The sequence below is a fragment of the Acinonyx jubatus genome, chromosome A3 (genome assembly GCF_027475565.1).
Source record: "Acinonyx jubatus isolate Ajub_Pintada_27869175 chromosome A3, VMU_Ajub_asm_v1.0, whole genome shotgun sequence".
In the NCBI taxonomy this organism is placed as follows: domain Eukaryota; kingdom Metazoa; phylum Chordata; class Mammalia; order Carnivora; family Felidae; genus Acinonyx; species Acinonyx jubatus.
Genome location: NC_069388.1, coordinates 84319430 through 84335370, shown reverse-complemented (window position 1 = coordinate 84335370; position 15941 = coordinate 84319430). Strand labels below are relative to the sequence as shown.

At 44.3% G+C, this 15941-nt stretch overlaps 1 protein-coding gene across 4 annotated transcripts in view; it reads right to left on the bottom strand.

The window, feature by feature from the left end:
• The window catches only part of ARHGAP25 (Rho GTPase activating protein 25), a 90113-nt gene that overhangs the window by 12525 nt on the left and 61647 nt on the right, over positions 1–15941 (bottom strand). For 3 of the 4 annotated variants that reach the window (XM_015063979.3, XM_015063977.3, XM_053200687.1), the window contains 2 exons: positions 7751–7958; positions 2884–3016 (listed from right to left, as the gene is read on the bottom strand). In XM_015063979.3, the coding sequence (XP_014919465.3) occupies positions 2884–3016; positions 7751–7958 (341 nt within the window). Of the gene's footprint in view, positions 1–2883; positions 3017–7750; positions 7959–14449; positions 14750–15941 lie in introns of those variants that run through there. The other variant, XM_027072307.2, reaches the window with a different exon arrangement.

The following is a 15941-nucleotide window of genomic DNA, read 5'->3' as shown; positions in this document are numbered from 1 at the left end:
TGGTTATTAATTTTAAAGTGGCTTGAGGTGTTTGATTATAGTCCCATTCTTTTTTTTTTTTTAAGTTGATTTATTTATTTTGAGAGAGAGAGAAAGCACACAAGCAGGGGAGGGGCAGAGAGAGAGAAGGAGAGAATCCAAAGCAGGCTCCACACTATCTGCATGGACCCTGATGCAGGCCTCAAACTCGCGAACCATGACATCATGACTTGAGCCAAAACCAAGAGTCGGACGCTTAACCAACTGAGCCACCCAGGTGCCCCATTATAGTCCCTTTCTTTTTATTTTATTTTATTTTATTTTTTTAACTTTGTAATTTAACTTTATTTTTTTAAATTTACATCCAAATTAGTTAGTACATAGTGAAGCAATGATTTCAGTAGATTCCTTAATGCCCCTTACCCTTTTAGCCCACCCCCCCTCCACAACCCCTCCAGCAACCCTCAGTTTCTTCTTCATATTTATGAGTCTCTTTTGTTTTGTTCCCCTCCCTGTTTTTATATTATTTTTGTTTCCCTTCCCTTATGTTCATCTGTTTTGTCTCTTAAAGTCCTCATATGAGTGAAGTCATATGATTTTTGTCTTTCTCTGACTAATTTCACTTAGCATAATACCCTCCAGTTCCATCCACGTAGTTGCAAATGGCAAGATTTCATTCTTTTTGATTGCCGAGTAATACTCCATTGTATATATATACCACATTTTCTTTATCCATTTATCCATCGATGGACATCGGGCTCTTTCCATACTTTGGCTATTGTTGATAGTGCTGCTGTAAACATTGGGGTGCATGTGTCCCTTCGAAACAGCACACCTGTATCCCATGGATAAATATCTAGTAGTGCAATTGCTGTATTGTAGGGAGTTCTATTTTTAGTTTTTTGAGAAACCTCCATACTGGTTTCCAGAGTGGCTGCACCAGCTTGCATTCCCACGAACAATGCAAAAGAGATCCTCTTTCTCTGCATCCTCACCAACATCTATTGTTGCCTGAGTTGTTAATGTTAGCCATTCTGACAGGTGTCAGGTGGTATCTCATTGTGGTTTTGATTTGTATTTCCCATTATAGTCCCTTTCTTTATTAGATCGTTACATCCCAGGAAGGCTGTCACCCTGATTGGCTTCATTTGCCTTTTGTTGCTGAGGAAGACCTGTATGAGATCATGCAACCTCATTTTTGTGCAGGCAAATAGCTACAATAGCTACAGCATAATTAGCTGCATCATTATTTTTCCCTTCCTTTCCTAACATTTAAATATAAAACCACCGTTTTTCTTGTGCTGGGATCTACTTAAATCATGAGGCTCCTCACTCTTAGGAGAGAAGTTCTCATAGCTATGTTTTCTACCAGGTCTAGGGCACTCCATTGCTTAAAATAATAATAGTAATAGTAGTAATAATAATTATTATATATATATATTTCTGGGAGTATATTATATAATAAATGTTAAAATAGAGAATAAGCCTCTCCTTAAACTGATACTTTAAAAATATCACTCACCTATCTCCTATCCCTTGTCCTCAAAACAATGCTAAGTATTGCAGATGCTATTATGAAATTTGTCTAAGTTTGTGCTCTCCAACACAACAGCTACTTGACACGTGTGACTATTTAAATAATAAAATAAAATAAAATCAGGAATTGTTTCTTTAGTTGAACTACCGTATTTCAAGTGTCCAATAGCCATGTGTGGCTAGTGGTTACCATATTGATCAATGTAGCTATGTACCAGTTCCACCATTATAGAACATTCCGTTGGTCTAAGGAAATAAACTGAGTCTCACAGAAAGTGCTTAATTTGCCTAATGGCAAAATCAAAGTTAAATCCATGTCTTCACTGTAGGCTTTTTTGTGCACCACTTTGGCAGAGAGAGCTTTAAACATGGTGGCGCTAGGGGTGCCTGAGTGGCTCAGTCAGGTAAGCGTCCGACTTCAGCTCAGGTCATGATCTCGTGATTCATGGGTTTGACCGCCACATTGGGCTCTGCGCAGACAGCTCAGAGCCTGGAGCCTATTTTGAATTCTGTCTCCCTCTCTCTGCCCCTCCCCTGTTTGCACTCTGTCTCTCTCTGTCTCGAAAATAAGTAAACGTTTAAAAAAATTTTAAAACATAGGAGTGCTAAAAGCAAACCTCCCAGAAGTGGGGAGTTAGACCCCAATTATCAGCAGTATAACACAAACATATTCGTGGGGCATTTGGTTTTGCAAATCCTGGTTAAAAACCAGGAAGGTTTTATTGTTGTTAGATGGGTTTTCCTGGTGGCTTTTGTTGGTCGGTTAATTTGTTTAATTAACATGACTCTAGTGTGGTGACTGTTGACTTTAAGACCTTTCAGGAAACAAATTACATGGGACCACAAATCCTGCAGGCAAACTTGTGAACTCTAACAAGCATGATGCTGCAGACACTGACCACACCCCCTTAAGCAGCTGCAGCTGAAAAGAACAAAGAAAAGTTCCTTGTCCTTCCTTTCTCTGGTGTCTGCATTCCTTGTATGCCCATGGCTGACACTCATGATCATGGTGGAACTAGAACATTCTTCCCTCTCACCAGCCTTCCAGGTTGGTCAGCCTGTCGTTGTGTCCACTGGGTCTCAGCAAGGCCATATTGCTTGAAGGCCTTCTCAGAAGCTTTCTCTTTCTCATTAAAGTGGTTTGGGTATATTTGATTATAGACAATTCTTTTTTGGATTGTTACATCCCAGCAAAGCTGTCACGATGACTGGCTTCAGTTGCCTTCTGTTGTTGACAAAGTTCCAGTTTGACAAAGTATCTCACTAAAAGGTATGAGTCCCTTGACCCACTGTTGCTTGCCTACCAGAAGAGTGTTCAGTAACTATCACCTTCCAAAGCAGGACAACTAACTCTAATGAGATACAAACCTTTGCCTCATCTGCATTCATGAGCTGCCCGCACAGCAGGAACCCCTCATACTGGCTCCAGGGAACCACTGGCTCTGGGAGGTCTCGGAGGTAAAGCTTTAACAGGGAGGCCACGGTGTGTACATCTGTATCTCTGAAAGAAAATAAGCAATGTTGTTTGAAAATAAAGCTCCAGAACATTCCTTGCCTTCCCCTTTGTGGTCCACTAAACAGAATCCCAGGTTCCAAAGGGGAGTTTTGCAGAGGAGCAGAGTCTGATAAAGATGTATCCAAACAAAACATCTTTGCTAATCTTCTGGAACCATGACCCTCAACACTTTTTTCTTTATCTCTTCTACCCAACTGCCTCAAAAGTAAGTTCAAGGTCTACTTTTTCATTAATCCTATTAAATTATTTTAGTCTTCATCTCTTTCTATTTTCTCCAAGTCACTTAGTACCTCACAATTTTGCATTTTCTGCTTAGTCTCTAATTTTTCATGTGATAACTCATTTATATTGATGGTCCATGATCTCTTTAAACCCTCAGAGAGCTCAAAACAGTTCTGGGACTCATTCATATATTTGTGCAATTGTTCAATAAATAAGCATTGAGATAACCTACTAGGTGAAAGATACTACCTCAAGCACTGGGATTTCAGCAGTGAACCTGAGGGATATACAGGACACCTGGACTCCTTGAGCCACAGAGCTGTGCAGACTCAAATGTTACCAAGTCACTACAAAATTGTGAGGTTAGTGCCATGACTAACCTGGGACTGTATGGAGGTGTGTAAAAGGGACACCCAGTGCAGAGCTAAGGATCCATAGGGGCCAAGATCTGAAGAATGACAAGGAGTTACAGTATAAGGAAGGGAGCCTAGAGGGTGGGGAGCAGAGGCCCGGCTGCAGAAATACAGACAACATTCAGATGACTTCCTGTTAACTGAAGGAAGCTTGGACTTTTCAGTTCAGCTTGTCCAGTTTATAGCAGGAGTGGGCAAAGCATGGCCCAGGAGCCAAATATGGCCCATTGCCTGTACACTCTATGAGCTAAGATTGGATTTTACATTTTTAAATAGCTGGGAACAAAACTCAAAAGAAGCAGATATCATAGCATGTGAAAATTATCTGAAATTTGAATTTCAGCATTCATCAAGTGATATGGCCATGCTTATTCATTTTTGGATTGTCTTTGGCTGATTTTGAGCTATAACTCTGCTAAAAGCAGAACTGAATAGCTGCAGTAGAAACACTCTGGCCTGCAAAGCCTAAATATGTCATATATGGCCTTTTATCAAAGTCTGCTGACCCCTGTTTTATAGAGCTATTGCATTTATTATGCAGCTCTATAAGAGAAAATAAGTCTGAATCTACCATATGCTTAAAGCTCATTAGTGAAGAAATTATTTACTTCATATTTATTTACTTCACACCAAAAAACCCCCCAAAAAACTGGTATTCTTAAGTGACTGTCCTGGTAGTACTTTGAAAAGCAAGGATGTGCTAAGAGGTTCAGACAATCTGAATGGCTCCTCAGTTTCATTGATGGGGAATATAGAATTCACTGGGTAGGAGTGCCTCCTGGAGAAGGGACAGGATGGGCTGGCTTGGGCAGAAGGAAAAGAAGGGAGGCATTGGAGGAAGCAGAAATAAGAACATCAGGACTTGACTGTAAAGCTCTGCCTTGGCATCCTGAGTAAGTTTTTTTGTTTGTTTTTGACAGCCAGTGTTTGGAGATGTCTTCTGAAAAGGCCCCAGCTTTGCAGCCTGTCAGCTCTCTACCTCAAAATGAGAACATGAACTGGCACGGAGCCCCGTCTGTGCTCCACTGCTGCCTCAGGAAACTGGGGGTGGGAACCATTCACTTAAGGTGGGGATTCTAGAAAAGCCTTCCCTGCTGAGTCACTACCTAAAAATATTCCTGGACAAAGTCCTCTTGTCAAAATACATGAAGACATTCCCAAGAAAATGGCAGAATGACAACCAACTAACACTTTGCAGGAGGAGCATTCACCCAAAGTTGCAAAAGGAGCCATGAGGCTTCTCCTCATGCCCCTGCATCACCATCCATTCCATGGTCTTGGTCAGAATCCAGGGCCTCTCCCTCACCCCACACCCAATTAGGCTCCTAAATCCCCTCAAGTCTATCCAAATGTCACGTGAATCACTTTAAGTCCTGCCCCCTTCCACTGCCCTATTTCAAAAGGCAATGGCCTTTTGCCAGGATTCTGTCCCAGCTTCCTAGCTGGCCTTCTGCCTCCACAGTTCCATTTTCTGATGCACTGTCCACTGCCTGGCAAAATACAACATGCAAAATATGCCCAAGGAACGAGTGTTGCAAACAACAAATTAAAATGAGAAAGATAGTAGAGACGATGAATCAAAAAACAGAATCTTTTAAAGAAAAATGACAACAACAAAAACCACAAACTACTAGATAGTTCAATCAGAAGAAACCAGGACAGCAAAAATATCCAACATTAGAAAAAAAGGTTATAACCACTGATATAGTGTAGATGCTTCAGTGTTATAACCAGAGAACATAATTATCTATGTAAATCATCTTGGAACATTTAAAACCAGAGAAACCTTCTCGATTCATTTTATCAGGGGGAGATAATGCTGCTTGTCCTGGCTAACTCCTTATGCTTACCTAAGGCCTCTCAGTGGAAATGTCATTGCTTCTTGGGGGTCTCCCTAAATCTACCAGATGGTGTCAAAAGGCCCCTGTTCTAAGTCCTCATAGTACCATCTAGTTTTCCATTTTAGCACTTAACACAATGGAAATTATACAATTATTTTTGTAAATTTTTAGTATAATGTCTGTGCCCTAATTTTATCAGAGCTGACTCACTTGTCACTGTTACAGTTTACATTTCCAGCATGATTTTTCCTGAGTTTGCTATTCCTTCAACCCAATGAAACATGTTTAAGTCAAGTTAAACATGATTTTTTTTAAGTCAAGGACTAAGAGAAAGTCAGGAGCCAGGTTGAACTTCTGAGCTCAACACCTGATTCACTAAAGGTTAGCCCAGGCCCCACCGATGGCTCTGCCAACACTTCCCTGGTGGCACCAACCTTAAAATGTGGCACATCTGTATGTTTCTCATGGAAGTATAGGTATCAGAAATGTATTGGCTTTATGACTGGATAGTATCCAGTCCAACAGAAACTCAACAAAGAGATTTTAAATTTTATTCATATATGTTTAATGAGAATCAGATACAGCTGCACTAGCACCTTCCAAATAAAAGGTCCTTTGTTTCTTTTCATTCCAGTGAGACAATTTGGGAGATCTCATGGTGAAACCACACATATGACCAACGTAGGGGATCTAGATGACTACCCACAAGGATTATGTAGACCCAAGCATCGGCCCTGGAAGGACTCTGAAGAGCCCCAGGTGACCCTTCCTATTTCTGGGTATATAAACTCTACTCCTTAATTCTGGGGGTGAAGAGGTCATGATAAGCTGTGGTAACTTTCCTCCTTCCTGCCCCAAATATTTCATAGGTATCCAAGACTGTGACTCCACCACCCAGGCTGACTTTATAGGACAATAAAATCAAGCCTAGGGCAAGTATCTGACAAACCCTTGCAATCACCTCTATTCCTCCTGGCTGACTCTTCACATGGCAACAACCCACCTGTATCTTTTGATCAACTCAAAGCTAATTAAAAACATAAGAAGGAAACTGAATATAAAAAGGTGGTGAGCTTAACTGATCAGGTGCCTGACAATGAAATGCAATTTATAGTGCTGCTGAGAGGTCTGTAAATTTGATGCCCGTAACCTGCTGTAGTTCCAGTAACAACTCCACCCGTTGGCTTTCCTGTAAAAATAAAGCACCCTTGGTGAGTTAACCTACTGCGTGCCGAAGGCAGCAAAGACAGACATGCGGTGGTCCAAACTCAGACAGTGGCGGTGAGATTGGAGCGAACAGATGGTATCAGAGATGCTTCACGGGGAGAATGGGCATTGCTGGTGACTGGGGTGAATGTGGGGAGAGGGAACTAATGGCACTTAGCTGTTCATGATTTTCCCAGGATCACCCCTATTCCTCTGTCCTAAATAACCCCTTGGGGAATTTCAACCTTTGGAAACTGGACAGAGTTTGGGCCTGCCTTACCAAATCTTGATTTATGGGCTGCTGATTTGGAAAGAACAATGGCTCTTTCTTGCCAGCGGGACAAGCGCGCACAGGCAACCAAGGCAAATATTGCACAATAGGCAGAGAGCGCGTACAATGTCAACGTGGGTGCTGTACTAGCTGACTGTGGCAGAGCCGAAAACCTCAGCTGGGTAGCTGGAGGCAGTGGGGCAGGTAGGCGATGGTGAGAAGAAATGTCACCACAACTGATATGCCCCAACCAAACCTGGGCAACCTCCACGGGGGAGACCTGAGAAGACGCCAGGCTGCCACGATATCAATCTGCACTCTCTCCACAAAGGCTCAGAACTAAGTTCAGAGCTGCACATTACTATGGTCTCCCAACCTAACAAGAAGTGTTGCTTCTGGCCATTTCTGGAAAGCTGAGAGCATCAGAGCCCTCTGGTATAGGTATGCTACATTCTCTACCACAGTGAGTCTATTTGTACAGTCTGCTCACTCTTCAACGTTCCTCACCTGCCCAGTGGTGTAGGCCTTAAGCTAGGTCCCGTCATCCTCCCGGCCTCCCCTACATCCTAAACATCTCTTGACTGCTCGGCAAGGCCCTACTTCTAGTTCACTTCATTCCTCACATAAGTCGCCAGCAAAATAAAAAGCTCTCTTTGTTGCAAGCCAGGGCCTTGGAAACTTCTGTGTGAGTCCGGTAGCTCAGCCGGTAGAGAGAGGTCCTCCTACCCACATATGGCAGGGGGAGGACATGGTGAGGACAGGGTACCTGTCAAAGGAGGGCCGCTCCCCGGCATCAAAAGCGTCTCTGAGCTGCTTCACCAGGTTGTCCTGCCCAGGCAGTCGGAAGATGCCCTCTTCATTCAGGCCGTGCTGGAGGATGAACTCTGCACACTTCTCCACCAGGATGGGCACCAGGTGGGGGCCAAATTTCTGCTCATAAGCCACGGTCTCATCCAAACGCTGGCCAAACACAGCTAGAAAGAGAAAAACAGGATGTTCCCATCATTCTGACTTCCATTGGATGAAATGGTAGGTCAAAGTGCTTTCTTTGCCTATTTCTAGATTTGCCAGTGTTGTGTATAACCTCAAAAGTTTTAGTGCAATGATACTAAACATAATATAGGAGACAAGCCATCCATAATATTTCCTGGAGCTACAAATTTGGGAGAGTCTCTGGAAGTCTTTTTCTCTTGACCCACAGTTTTACATATTTAAAATAACAATTCGCTTTTACTGAATACCTGTTGTCTGCTAGAAATTGTGCTAAGCACTTTGCACATCTGTTCTCATTTCATCTTAACAGCAACCCCACGAGGTAGTAGAATTGTTATACTCACCTTGCCATTAAAGACACTGAGCCTTAGAGGCACTGGTGAACTTGCCAAGGTCAGGTGCCAGGGCACGGTAGTCAGAATTCAAGCCCAGGCAGTAAACTCAAGAGAATGTACTCTTAACTATGGCAGCAAGCAGGCAGTTTTGAATTCTGCTTGCGTCATACAGCATTAAAAAATAAGTCTATCACACGGATGTCTCATACCCTATTAAACCATTGCGGCATTCTTAATAATATAGATTGTTTATTATGTTTTACTATTTTCAAAACAGCTACAGTGAACATACTTATCCACCAAGCAGAGTTCCTGGAATGTATTCAGCACAATGTATAATTTCTAATTAATTGCTTAATTAATTAATTAACATTTGGATAGGTGATCACAGGGTTTTCATTCTTTTGAACTATTTCCTTAGGGCAAATTCTCACAAGTTGAATTACTAGGTCAAGTGTTTTGAACATTTTTATGACTCAGTGGTATGCAAATTGTTGTCCAAAAATATTTTTCCAAATTACACTGCCTCCAGCAAAGCATGTGTGGACCAGCTCCACCCCAGCCCTGTCAGTACTGGCTCTATAATTTCCCCACCCCAGCGGTATAACAAGGTTAGTTTTTAAATCAGGACAATCGTTGGCTACCCATTCTCCCACCAGGCCCCTATTCCCTTTGGTTCCTGGAGGCTCAGAAGACAGGTCATGGCTTCAGCTCTGTCCTGCCTGATTTTCCCTCTGTCATAATTAGGACCTGGTTACACTGACCACTTCAATTCCCAGGACACTGCTTCCCAGAGTCCTTTGGTGCTCCCCATGGTTCGCTTTCTGGTTGGTCCCCTGTATCCAGTCTCTAACGTGGATTTCACCTGTACAGAGCTATACTGAGCTCGTGAATCTACCGTGTCCTCTGCACTCCCACCCATTGCCCTAAGCCAGGCTGGACTATTCTCTCACCTATGACAGCTGTGGTGTTCTCTTCTGACATGTTCAAAGCCCTCCTGCTGCCTACCTTTCTAAACCATCTCCAATTTCCCTAAGCACGCTCCCTGCCCCCAACCCTGTTTTTGTCACCCACTTCTTCCCCAATTGCCACAATAGCATTTTCTAAATTACTCCTCAAAGTCCTAGGGGCTTCCTCTGCAGACCCTCAGATGCTGGGAGGTGAGAGCAGTGGATCTGGGAGGAGCTGAGCATGGGAGTGGTCCCTGTATTTCCTACTCCCAACCACATCTGCTGGGCTGTTGTCTGTTTTACTTATTGCGTTTCAGTGACACTGTTTGAATAAATATTTCTGTGGCTGCAGTTTGAAAGTTGGGGCTGGCATTCCTTAGTTTCACATTTGGTCTAGCCCCTGCCTACCTTTCCAGCCTGACTTCCTGTCGTGCCCCCACAGGCACCTCACCCTGATGTTCCCAAAACCCTTGGACGGTCTTCTCATTGCCCAGTCTGTGCATGTCTCCTTCCTTGTCTGCTGGAATTCCATTTGTCTTCCTTGGCCTGGCTCAAATACCATCATGTCTGCCAAGCTCTCCTTGACCCCAGCCTGAGAGATTCTGTCCCTACTTTGTGCACCTGTATTCTTTCTCAAATACCCCAATCCCTTTCGACACAATACTGTGATTATCTATATGTACCCACACCCTCTGCAAGACTAGGCTCCCCAGAGCTGGAAATATGGGGGTGCTCTCTATTCAACCCGTGTTCAGCACAGGGCCTGGCACAAGGTAGGTAGCACATTTTGCTGAATTACTTAAAGAATTATTTCATCTTTAAGCAAGTGCTTTCCATGATTAATGATAAGTTTGGCATTTCTTTAGAGTAAGCTCTGGTAGAGACCTCCTCAGTGGAAGAATTTAGCTTGACACTAACATTTCTTGAGTGCCAGCAGCAGCTCATGTGGAATAGGTAATACAGACAAGAGAACATAGGATATGGTTCTTGCTTTCAATTAAGTTACACTCGAGCTATGAAAATGAAATGACCACATGCAAAATAATGAGAAACAATTAGACAATGGCAGTAACAATGTAGAATTTGGTTCCTATATGTCTGTGAAAGGAGCTGGATAGATACTTGGAAGGAAAAGTTTGAAACAATCTGACTTAAAACATAGGCCACATGGCATTTGTAAAATTCCCTTGAGGAGCATCTCAAGGGGGGAGGCAGATGTGTTTCTGAGCAGTTGAAGACTTAGGCTCAAGGGGCCCCTTGTACCCTGACAGGGAGAGATATTCCAATACAATGTGGGGATTTGCATGGAGATGTCAGAGCAGTCAGATGGGAACCCCATTCCTGAGGTCCCAAGGCAAATGCTCCGTTTTGCAGGTGACCTGGAATCCTCTCGGTAGCAAGTCCTGTAACTTTTCTCCCCATCCCAGCCTCTCAGCCTTGTCCTGTGCTCCTCCTTCATCCCTCCCAGGCCCCACAGTCAGTCATTGTAATACCACTCTCACCAGTAAACCCACTTCCCAATCCCCCCTTTCTCCTCCATCATCTCTGCTCTGTGGACTCCTAGTACCCCCTCCACACCTTCACCAGGTCACCAAGAGTCCCAAGGGAACACAGCATTCCATATCACGGAGGCTTTTATTCCCAATCAGAGACCTTGGTTCCAAATCTCCCCCACTCCTCTTGCTCTCACCACCCACTCCTTTTCCCTCTGTGTCTCAGCAGGTGACCTGGTCTCCTCTTTTCCTTCTCTCCTCAAGTGGAGGAAATCATCAATGAACTCTCTTATCCCCAATCCCTGCCCTTCCTGTCCCTCCTCCTCTGTCTGTCTTCTCTCAAAGGAAGAAAAGGACCCTGTGCTTTCATCTAAAATGATGCTTTTTTGACGTGTGGGTTCCATCCCTTTGCAGCTCTTCTAGGACTTCACTCCCTCTCTTTTGTATCTTAAATATTTCTCTTTTTAGTTGAAAGAGCCCAGGTGAGTCTAAGTCTGCCAATTTATCAAACAATAACCTCCTACCCTAGCTCTCAAACAACCACTATTTGCCTTCCTTCTCTTCATCAGTACACTCATAAGAACATGTCTACTTCCATGCTCACAGGCTCTACTTCTTTGCTTATCAAACTCTCCACCTCTCAACCCATCCAGTCTAGTTTCACCAGTTTGCATCTTTCCACCCAATCCACTCGATAAAATTTCCAGCGCCTTTCTAATCGCCAGCCATGGGCTATGCTCATTCCACACCCAACTGGTCTTCCCTGAAGACTCATGATGGTATTGATTCTCCTTTCTCCTGACATGATGACAAAATCATCGTTCTCATTCTATTCCCATTTGCCTCCTGGTTCCTCTGCAATCTCCTTTCCTGTGTTCCTTCCTCCACCTGCTCCTTTCCTGTGTCACTTCCCAACATTCCAGCTTAGCTGTCCCCTCCCTCTAGACATTCTTTTTTGAGGAAGTTCATATGATTCCATACATTTGGATATCACCTCCAAATTGGTAACTTGTAAATCCACATGTCTGGGCCAGACCTACCTATCTTCTATCTATCTATCTATCTATCTATCTATCTACCTATCTATCTATCATCTATCTATTTATCTATCCTTCCTCATTCAACATCTAATGGCAGTTCTCCCAGTGTCTTCTCCAGTCTCACTCTTGTCCCACCCCCAACACTCCCAAATTACTGCTTCTCCTGGAGCCTTCTTCCCAGGCAATAGCATTCAGTCAGTCAAGCACTCAAGCATCAGGCACTTTCCTAGTCATGGATAATACAAAACCATTAACACAAGGTACCTGCACTTGACAAACCCCATCAGCAAAAGTGTGAGTGTCGGGATTATCTGCAATATCTTCTTTTTCCCTCCAAACAGATCAGCACTTTCTTTTCTTTTTTTATGTTTTATTTATTTTTGAGAAAGAGAGCATGAGCAGGGGAGGGGTAAAGAGAGAGGGGGACAGAGGATCCAAAGCGGGCTCTGGACTGACAGCAGTGAGCCCTTTGCAGGGCTCGAACTCACGAACTGTGAGATCATGACCCGAGCCAAAGTCTCAAAAGACTGAGACACCCAGGTGCCCCAGATCAGCACTTTCTAAATTAAACCCTCTCTTCTCTGTCCTCGCTGCTACTCTCAAAATTATTGTGATGGTTGCTTTTGCAAGTCTGTTTCTTGCAAATTCCTTCCACTGGAATTCACAAAATCATTCGGCAAATACAGACTGAGTACCTGCCTCTTGGGTAGCTGGAGATTATTCTAGAAGGAATGAAGAAAGGTCTTTGCTTTTGCAAACTCTGGAGCTAATACCCTTCCTTCTCCTCACCTTGAAACCTGATCTTCCTGCAGCAGAATTTCCAACTGTCTTCTCCTCAGAGGGAAACGATCCCTCTCTCTTCTGTGCACACAGAGCTACTTCTCGTGTAGCTTAGTTTTAAACATGTCTCTCTTCCACTGGACTATGAGCTCCTCAAAGGCAGACAGCCTGTCTGGTTCACCATCTATTTTTATGTCCTGGCACAGAGCCTGGCACATGATGGGCCAGTCCTCGAAGAGCTGTCATCGGCTGTCTGCTATTCCTCTTGTCCTCCGCCCCTTCTCTCCTGAAAGTACTCTGATCAGTACTTCTCCAAACTTGCTCTGGTCAAGGAGATCAATGGCCTTTATGTTTTTAAAATCTAGGACTCAAATTCTCAGTCTTCCTCAGAACTGCTCTATCAGCACCATGTGACACAGAAAATCACCCCTTCTTGAGACACTTTTCACATGGCTTTTGGCACTCCCACTTGGTTCTCAATTTGTCTCATGGGCCATGCTTCCTCAGTCTCCTCAGATGATTCTTCCTTTTCTCCCTGACCTCTAAACGTTGGAGTGTCCCGGAACTTCCTTCCCCCATCCTCACGTGCTCCTTAGCACACCCACTGCTTTCATGTTACCCATACAATGAAGACACCAAACTGCATACCTCCAGCCTGGAAATTAGTCAGAGCTATTCCCTCCAACAAGAAATGGGCACTATGGGCTGCAGAGACATCAGGACCAACAGGAGAGAAAGAGCATCCTGATTTTCTTTAGTTTGTCTCAATCAGGCTTTGTCAATCTCCATCTCAGATCACATATGAGGAGTTTGAAGTACCTCCCTGGAACTCCAAAGACCCAATCCTGAGTTGCACGTACCTCTGACTTCTCAGCCCTGATCACCCCTTCTGATCCTGGGTGGACATGAAAAGGCTTAGACCCCAAGGGAACTAGGGAAGGAGGAAGACAGCAGACAGTGGTGTGGGAGGCCTTTGGAGACCATTCTCCACCCCAGGCTCCCCCATCATCGGCGCCATGCCTCCCAGGCTGCACCCACTCCTTCAGGGAACTGGTGCCCCTGCTCTTCCTGCCCTTGGCCAGCAAGTCATTTACTCAGAACAGCTCCTCACTCTGGACCAGTCACTATTAATACAGGCATTGCCATCTTCATAGGTACAAATCTTAATTGATTAATTATAATATATAATGTAATAATTATTAATACATTTGATTAATTACACTAATTTTATGTGCCCTAAAAGTTTTCATGTGTGCTCTTGTTTAGTCCTCAGAAGAGCCCTACAAAATAGATACTATTGTTCCATTTTGCAGACTGATAAATTGAGACTTAGATTAGGAATTTGTCCACTGTCATATTTGCCTTGTGATTCTAAATTCAACACTTTAATTTCTCTTGTTTAAAGCCAGTGGAATACAACTGTCTAGGTGAAACTTCAGACATCACTACGTCTCAAGGGGAAGAAGAAAGGCATAGGGGGCTGCCTAATCTCTGCTCATGGGCATCCTCCACCCTTTACTTCTAAGCCCCCTCCTCAGATTTGCTAGGCAGCCCCAGGACACTGAACTGCTTTAGGGAAGTGAAAGTGGAAGGATTAGCTGTCACCTCCTTTCTAACCTCATCCTCCCTTTCTGATCACACAGATGCTCCTAGTTTCAGGACAAGAGCTCCTCCCCCTACCCTGCCTCTGGTCCAGCCCAGGTGCCCAGAAGGGCCCGCCCCACCCCTGCCCCCCTTTCCCACTGGCCCAGAACTGATACCTGCCTCCCAGGGGCTTAGTTCCAGGACCATCCCCATCTCTGCAGGAGAGGGAAGGGGAGCTGGGCAAGTTTCTTTTGGTGGAAAAACTGAATCACAAAATAGGGACGAAATACCTTTCTTTCGGTGCTTGGGTGTTTTCTTCCTGAAATTCCAGCAAAAGAGCAGGGCCAGGGCAGAAAAGCCACAGCCCGAGTCCCACCGCGGCATCCTAAGAATATGAGGCATGGTGGGGGCCAAGGAATCACAGTCTCTGCAGAGCCAGCCTCACGCCTTCCCGCCTCTCCAACCTGGAAGAACCATCTTCTCTCGCTTCCAGATCACCACATGCTTGTAAATACTGCTCAGGTTCTGACTCCAGGAAATCATGGGATCTGTCGGCACCTGCCCCTGGCCCTCCCTTCCTCCTTCCCACACCACTTCCCCTCCCCACTCACCTTTACACACATGAGTCTTGGCTTTTAAAGAGTGAACATAAAGCTGTCAGGGCCCGCAATAAAAATAAGTGCCTCCTTTTACTTAGCAGCTAATTGTCAACTGCCATTCAAGGGATACCGTGTAGGTGGGTTAAAAAAAAAAAAATCCCCCACACAAGCCCTTACCAGCATTGCTCCATATATCAAAGTGTCTGGCAGGAACACAGGATTTCACTTAGTGTTGATGAAGCCAGCCCACTCTTCTCTGAGTGCATGTGCTTTCAGAGTTGCATGTGCTCAGTCAAGCCTTCAGAAAGAATGATCTTGGAGGTGGGTTGTTGGGCAAACTGAGATGATTGCCCCCCTCCCGTTGAGGAGATTTTAGCAAACAGTGCAGCAACCCTGCCAGACATACCCAGGAGACTTGAAATGGACTCTTAGCATCATGAAGGGACAGGCGGGGGCAGGGAAAGGTTGCCAGGAGGAGTAATGCCAGGATGCCACCAGCCAAATGTTCATCCCTCCATTCACTCATAGGCTAGGAACAAAGGACTTGACTGACACCACATTCACCTTCCATGTCAAATTCACTCCCATGTCATGGCAATGTCACCTCTGAAACACTGTGCAAACCTGCTCACTTCTCTCCATCTTCACCACCACCACCCTCATCTAAGCCACCTTAGGATGAAGACCAACATCGTTAGCAAGCTATATTCACTGTTTTCACCTTCCTCTTACTCTAGAGTCTGTTCTCCTTTCTGTCACAGGACCTTGGTATATGCGATTCCTCTGACTGAGGAATATATTGTTCCTCTTTCCCCTCCTCTGTCTACTTAGCCTCCACTGACCCTTCAGATTTAAGCTTAATCATCACTAGTTCAGGGAAGCTTCCCTGAACTTCTTGACAAAGACATTTTCCCCCCACTGTGCATTATATGTTCTTCCTTCATGGTACTTTTCACAGTTGTAACATTATGGTTTGGGGGTTGATTCATTTCTGTGTCTTCTATTAGACTGTGAGCTCCTCGAGAGAGGGGACTTAGTCTTTTTCTCACTGTTGTACCCCCAGGGCTAGCACAGCCCTTGGCACAAGACACACACTCAATAAATATTTGTTGAGTAAATAAATAAATAAATAACTGGCTGTGTCTTGTGTTAGGATCTGGGGAGAGGGGGATTACCAAAAATA